This window comes from Styela clava, chromosome 2 (genome assembly GCF_964204865.1).
Source record: "Styela clava chromosome 2, kaStyClav1.hap1.2, whole genome shotgun sequence".
Lineage (NCBI taxonomy): Eukaryota > Metazoa > Chordata > Ascidiacea > Stolidobranchia > Styelidae > Styela > Styela clava.
Genome location: NC_135251.1, coordinates 21,951,439 through 21,959,036, shown reverse-complemented (window position 1 = coordinate 21,959,036; position 7,598 = coordinate 21,951,439). Strand labels below are relative to the sequence as shown.

Here is a 7,598-nt window from a genome sequence, read left to right as displayed (position 1 = left end):
CAAAGGTCCAAATTATATAGACAAAGTAATCCCAATACAAACCCATTTTTATGTCCAACCCTGTATGATATTTTAGGATGAGAGGTACCGACAAAATATATGATGACTTTCCTATTTCAAACCACCAGGTACAGGTGGAACATCTTGAATATTGCTATAATGACCCAATAGTTCCCCAGAAACTAAATTGCAAAAAATTCATGACCTTTGGTAATTTTCATACAATTTACCGGTAGTTATCATTTGATATGGAAGTCACTCAAAATCTATGAAAAATGCACAATATGTCAGCAATTTATATCAAACGCATATATTTGCAACGAAAAAGGTAGATCGTATTAAAAGCTATAGAGAAGAGCACAAGTGAGGTATTTCCATTCTAATCAAACTTTTAAACCATCAATATAGTCTTGTCATTTCAGTGCTAGAATAAGGCAAACAGTAAGAAATTCTTGTAGAGGTCAGTCAGTTGCTTAATGATATATATCTGACTTTTATGTTGAAAGGATAAATTATGTTTGAATTGTTATGAACAAAACTTTAATTATGAATACATTTTATATGCTAGGCTAACAACATCGCAACACATCAAATAATAAATAAACAAACTGATTAAAGATGGCTATTACCCAAATACTGTATTCAATTCAATGCAATTATATTAATACAAAAATGACAATAAATGAGCTAACAATTTTTAGATATTGTTATTTATGGTCCTGTGTTCAATCTCATTTTTAGTGTTTATATACTTATAATACTCATACACACCCTAAAGTTCGCAGATAATACTGGAAAAAAACTTGATACAAGTATTACTGTATTAGACTACAACATAAGTGTGAAGGTTATAAAATGTCAGGTTAAATGTAGTTTAATTCAAGAACTCGTGATTAAATATGATAAAAATAGCCAATGAATAATATACATGACATAAGCCAACGATCTTATTCCAGTATTTGGGCTGGGCGAACTATTCACCTATAACAGTATAACTAAGTTTTTTTTCACGTGTACAAGCATAATACCGTACGCACCAATTCAGTACAACAGTACCGATGATTATATCCCGTCTAGCTGCTGGGCTGTGTAAACAGGTATCGGCATATTTACCTTGTAAAATCCATTCTGCGCAGTTCCAACATTCACGGCTAAAACTGAAACTTATCTAAAATATACTCAACTTTCATGGTCAAAATACAATAACTACAAAATACCAAAACACATGTGGAATACTAATTAATACTTGTACTTCTTCAGCACACTCACAATACCACGAAAACTACAAAAACTTTCCCCAGCGCCAGGTAAAAGACAACGCCGACAGAAAGCAATCGAAAGCCGGTCGCGTCACGGCGTGGTTATGGTCTATCCTCCATTCTCTTTGAATCGTGGTGTGCAGTCTAGCGTATCTCGAAACTGAAGTGAAACAAAGATGCCTTTTTCATAAACAACAAATCACAGATATCTCGATTTCAAGTCGATTCTTTTCATCTCATCTGAGGTATTGGTACAATAAAAAATAAAAATACGTAGATGACGACAAATGATCTCACTCGAAAAAAGTCCCCTGAAATGGCCCAGACTATATTTTGAAACAAATATAAAAACGACGGACATTACCTTTTGCAGAATAGTTAACAGTGATCGTCCTAAAACACAGGTCCTGCTACAAGCGGTTTGGGATATACAGAAATTTGTTTAACTGAACTGAGAACATCCTTATAACAGAAAAGATGACTAACTGTGAAATAGGTAAGTTGTTTTATCGGTATATCTTGTACCTACAAATACGATCACAAAGTTATTAGCCAACAGGTTTTAAAAATTTTTTTAAAATACATTGCGTATATATCAGAAATCATACAGAAACAATTGCGTATCTTCAATTAAATTATGTATTGAACGCTATAATATGTTGTGTTGAACGTAATAAGCTTCCTTTCATTTGATTGTGCTGTGCATTGAATATGAAATATAGCGAACGGTAAAACGAGAGAACACGCGCTGTCAAAGACACGTGCGTTTGTTATCATTCGTTCTTTTCAACTCGACGCTTGCCTAATCGTTGTTTTGGATTGCACCATCCCGTACAAATACCTTATGACGCCGAAAACCGGCGTTTTTTCATGGCGTAAAAAGATTAATTGCTCGGTATATAAATACCGGAATCGGCGTTACATTGATGCGGCTGCTTTTAAATGCCCTCAGTGCCTGCACAACTGTCTTCTTAGAAGGAAGCATTAGATACTAAATTTCTGCGAAATTAGTTTCTGTAATTGGGAGTGACGTTAAAAAGTGTTACAAGTCACAAGATATTACCTCATTGTTAGAAGACCCTGACCTCCGGCAAAGTTCCGCACATTTAGATTTTAAAATTCAATAACAGTACTGACAAAATGTTATTTGCAGCGATGATATGTGTTTTGATGTACCTACTCTTGGGAACTTCAACTGCCAAACCGTCAAGTCCATCTGTTTTGTCGTGTAAAAATAATTTATGCTATCGAGGAGATCAAAGATTTTCCTGCCGAAAACAAGGACTGCTTTGTTGTGACGGGCCCAATCCAGGAACCTTCCAAGTACTTTCTATGAGGGACGGCTTCGAATGTTGTCAAGGTATGTAATACGTTGTAAATTAATTGTGTACCATTTCCCGCCAGCACACGATATATATCGAAATTTTTTTGTTTTGTTACTTAGGTTCTGGACGAATGTACAACATTCTTGATCAAATTTGTGTTCACGGTGCAATACGAGCGCGAGCACCAGAAGAATTAAATTGCGGTAAGAACGTTTACAACACAACATCACAAGTTTGTTGCAACGGAAACATACATAACAAGCACCCAGGTAAGTTCTGTTTGTTACAAAATTTACTACATAATCATTCGTCGACAGAACGAATGCAAACAATGTAACAACGATATCTTTACTCGCATTGAAACGAACATTTTTTCTATTCCACAGGTGGTGAATGTTGCTTAGGAGAATATCTGACTGGGCCAGATGATTCTTGTTGTTCGGGGGTCAAATATAAAAAGTCAGAACAAACGTGCTGTCTTCAGACACACAACGACCCGCGTAGAAGAAGACAAAACTTGACGGCATTACCGTACGGAAGGTGTTGCTTAGATGTCCCATACGACCCCCTGAAGCAATCTTGTGACCATACAGAACACGGTGCTCTACGAGTCAATAACAAAAGTAATTTTCCTTCATTTTTTTTATTTTTTCATTTTCTATTTTATTATAAATACTATAAGTGCATTCACCAAAGTCCTAAATATTATTATTACATATTAAAAACAATTATCCTAAAAATTATTCTTCTATTAAAAATATAAATTCTCTGTTATTTTCAACAGCTAGTCCCGGTATCAAATCCTGCGGTAGTTCAAGAAAAGCTCCACTCTACGATCCAAAGACGCATGGTTGTTGCATGGGGCCTCGACCACAAGTATATGACATGTTTTCGTTTCTGTGTGCCAGCGGCAAGTTATATCAAAAAACAGATCCGAATCAAAATGACATATGTTTCCATGCAGGGTCAGGAGGTGTTTCAGTAACCCCTTACACAAGAGATGACAAAACGGTACGTAATTTTTCATTACTTGTTGTGCAACTAACTTTGAAAGTGGATATATAGTGTAATTAAACGAAGTGATTTTGATCTCAATATACTGAGCTTGTCAGATTTCCTGGGAGTTAGTTTTCAATCGAATTTTAATTTATTTTGTGTTTTCTTCAACAGGTGTGCGTAAATGGAGGAGTTTACAATCTCGGTCCTCAAGAAGCGATGTGCGGTTCCAGTAAAATCTACAATACATCAGCTGATTTGTGCTGCGGTTACAAATTTTATAAAGGTCTGAAACTATTGGGAAACACCTGCTGCGACTCTGGAACCAACTATTATGACCCAGACACACAGATTTGCTGCGTTAATGAAGTCTCAGCTGCCGTTTCGTACAACAGTGGAGCAAGGTAAAATAAATTCTCAATTGTTTTTTAATTCACTACTTTTATGAAATTTAAATTGCTGGTTGTAAAATATTACATTTTAATTTACAGATGCTGTCGGAAAAAGCCTTACTATCCAGAAACTCATGATTGTAACGGAGATTCAGTGGAAAAAATTCAATGTCCTTTATTCGAACAAAGTGAGTATAGTTGTATGGTAATATAAAACATTAAATGAAAAGTAAGATAACTATGAAATGTCTTATCATACTTGTTTGAAATTATTGTTATATTTGTAAAAAATGTTTGTATTTTTTTCAGAATGCACAATCACGGCAGAAAAAATCCAAGCTATACGCGGAAAAGTTTATGGTGAGTTTGCTTTCATATTTTACTTTTTAATTAAAATTTCGAATTGATTTTTAACGAAACATGGTTTGATCTTAATAAAAATTATCGATAATTGCACGCTGTGTAATATAAACAGATTATTAATACAGTTATGTATTTTTAGTGTACGTCGCAACTGTTGAAGAAATAATTCCACCATCAAAACGAAAGACACAAAGGCAATGGAAGTTGGGAAACATGAAATTAATCAAGTCAAAACGAGGACAAATATCACTAAAACGCGTCAAAGGAAAATCCCCTGTGACCCTCAAATCCCGTAACTGCGACTGCGCCGAATACGTCGAGGAAAACACAAGATATATTTTTGTAACTCGCTCACCAGTGAGAAGTAAAAAACTTTCTATTAAAAGTGACATTTCGGCGAGTGATTTTGTAATTCCCATTACTAAAATTGAAGAAATGGGATTACTTTTAAAGGGACTTCTTGACGAAGAACGCACGTGACGGCTTAAGTATCAGTAAATGAGCGACTGCCGGTTTGTATTCACGCCGCCGTACTATGAACCAACAAACACGAAGGGATGAATATATAATTCGTGTTAATATGAACATAGTGAACTTCTGCGAATACGATTTGGTGAATTGCTGTACCTGAGTTCCGCGCAAAGGATTTCACTGTTGCTTTCCTTCTCAACCGCCGCTGTATCTTCAAAATTATACCGTCAGCAGTGTGCTTGATATTGATCTCAATGACTTTTCTGTGTTATTTTCTAAATCTTGATAAAACCATAGACCTTTTATTTAAACTTTAATTTTTCTACGTATATCTGGATTTATACAGCATTTGCTTGATATGGTTGTTGCTTCTTGATCTCTCACTCTTTCTACTATTATTTATTATTGATGTTTCTCCCACAAACAGAATTGAATGTAAGTATTTCATATGAAATTATTTAACTGCGACCAAATAACGTCAAATTATTTGTTTTAATAACATAAAACATACAAAAAATGCATGTGATCATGAAATGTGATTTTCTTGGACTCTGAAGAATTTTGACCAACGCCAAGCTTTATTATTTCGATTATAAAACAAAGAGCTTAAATAAAATTAATCAATTTACTATCCTGACTAAAATTTTCCAATTGGATGATTTATTTCAGTTTGTGTTAATGCTTTTATTATTTTTTCAACTGCCACCCAATACTTATTTATCTATTATTATTATTAAGTAATTCTCTTGCTACGTTTGCTAAAAATAAATTCTAATCTTTTCGGTCGGTATTGTAGGTAAATTGCCCACTGCCTTGTGTAAGTTATACACCTGACCGAAAAGACTTGAAATTTATTGTTAGCACTATATTTATTTTTACAAAGCTAAATTAATATATTTCTCATGTTGCTAATCCAAAGGTCTAAAGTAGTCGTTCGACCTTGAAGTCGTAAATTCTCAAAACTGTGATACAATAGAAGGATGGTATATCTCAACCAATAGTAGCTACCAATACACTCTGAAAATATCCGTAAATTATTTGGTATCGTGTGACTGGCCAATTTTAGATAGCTTTGGCTAATTATTGGCGATATGTGAATCCATATGATATGTTTTGATTAGTTCGTGTTTGGGCTAAATCAGCACCAAAAAATTAATTTCTCTAAATAGAGTTCTCTGTTCCAAATTTAGAATCATCCTAAATTCAGTTGCTTTGATCAAATTTCGACCAAAGAAACTTACGATTTTATTTTCGAAATTTTGAGGCAAAATACTCCCATTAAAATATTGTTTTTAATGATTCATTTTTTCTGTCGTCCGTTGTGCTGCTTAATCAATAATTTTTCTATATTATTCATATTTTTCAAATGGTACTTTTTGGTAATTTTCGCACTTTTGCATCTATTTATTTATTCAACAAAGTTTTTTACATGCTTCTCAAAACTTGCTTTTGTTGGTTGTAAAAATAGTTTGTTTCAGTTAGACAGACTGAAGACTGCCAGGTTCAGAAATTTAAAAATGAACGGTTTATAATATTTCGTATGCGTGGGGTGGTTAACGCTATCTAAGCGAATATGTGATCGCCAAAGCTTTATTCTTAGCTCATGAATCCCAATTCGTCTTACAGCAAATGCCATCATAAACAGTCATTTATACTATACCTGGTATACACTGACTACTGCTGTGACTGTTATCGATTTATATGGAATAGAGTAGACAACAATCAAAAATGTCTTATTATTAGTTAATAACACTCAGTCAAGTTTTTGAATTTTAATATGAGGTATTTTCTTCTTAAAACGCTGCTAGGTAGCTCAAACTCTTTTCCATCCGAAAAAAAGCAGTGCAAAATGAGGTTGAGATTTACAGTCCAGTAACGAACTTTTGAAGCATTGATCGAAGGTCAAGTTATTCTTGAGTCACAATACTAATACCGGTAAAAACGTCAAATTCCGAAAGTTAGTTGATGATGACGAAGCATCGTCTGAAAAGTCAGCTGTAATGTTGACCTGCTATCAACAATCGCGGAAGGGCACTCGACCTGTCAAAATCATTGAGACAATAATTCACCAACATTGTTGTATTATTAATGAATTCATTGTGTTTGATTCGTATCATCACTGATTAAAATTGATGATAATTTCATAAGGATGCGTGAACGACATTACCATTGAATGAATATTTTGAAATAGGCGGAACTGATGTGTAAAACAATAATCCCATAAATGAAATGACTTTTAGTAATACTTTTCGTGGGGATATTTACACTCTGTGCAGGCATACTGGACACATATCCTGGGGTGGCGCGATGTTCAGGCTGTAATTTGATTTTAAACTTTTCATAGAACATTAAAAAGTAGAAATCATCTTTTATTTCACATCGAATGTTTAGACCAGTCCATTTCCGACGGGAGTGATAGAACAAAATTATGTCTCCTCGTAAATTTGGCATTATTAGCAACTTGTGTATGTGGACATTTAAACCAATTATTTTCGGAAATGTGGTGTTTCCCATAAAATCACTTCATATATCAGTAATTTATATCTTTAGCAGGTGGACCCAAAATCAAATTGGGTCAAAATTTACAATTACAGCACGTTTCCGAGTAATCGCGCACGCCAGACCTTTGCGGTCTTATGACAAATCGCGTGGGTAAAACAAATTATAACAGGACTGTGGTTAAGAATGGATCTAGTGACAGTCTATAGCCGTACGAATTTCAGGTTTACAACTTGGTGATTCGTGCGTCATGTACTCATGGATACATTGTAAAAATTCGGTTATTTTACTAA

General features: G+C 34.3%; 1 protein-coding gene across 1 annotated transcript; it reads left to right on the top strand.

Moving 5' to 3' along the window:
* Positions 1 to 297: 297 nt before the first annotated feature.
* On the top strand, positions 298 to 6,240 carry LOC120335234 (uncharacterized). Its single transcript, XM_039402710.2, has 9 exons — positions 298 to 1,755; positions 2,413 to 2,619; positions 2,704 to 2,853; positions 2,971 to 3,207; positions 3,369 to 3,595; positions 3,755 to 3,984; positions 4,072 to 4,160; positions 4,282 to 4,332; positions 4,475 to 6,240. The coding sequence occupies exons 1-9, from the start codon at positions 1,737 to 1,739 to the stop codon at positions 4,813 to 4,815; spliced, it is 1,551 nt and encodes a 516-aa protein (XP_039258644.2). The 5' UTR covers positions 298 to 1,736; the 3' UTR covers positions 4,816 to 6,240.
* The last annotated feature ends 1,358 nt before the right edge of the window (positions 6,241 to 7,598 follow it).

Excerpts from the sequence above, each read along its gene's own strand:
- LOC120335234 (XM_039402710.2), top strand. Across the intron at positions 2,620-2,703 it reads CGGCTTCGAATGTTGTCAAG|GTTCTGGACGAATGTACAAC; the intron begins GTATGTAATACG and ends TTTGTTACTTAG. Across the intron at positions 3,208-3,368 it reads TCTACGAGTCAATAACAAAA|CTAGTCCCGGTATCAAATCC; the intron begins GTAATTTTCCTT and ends TATTTTCAACAG.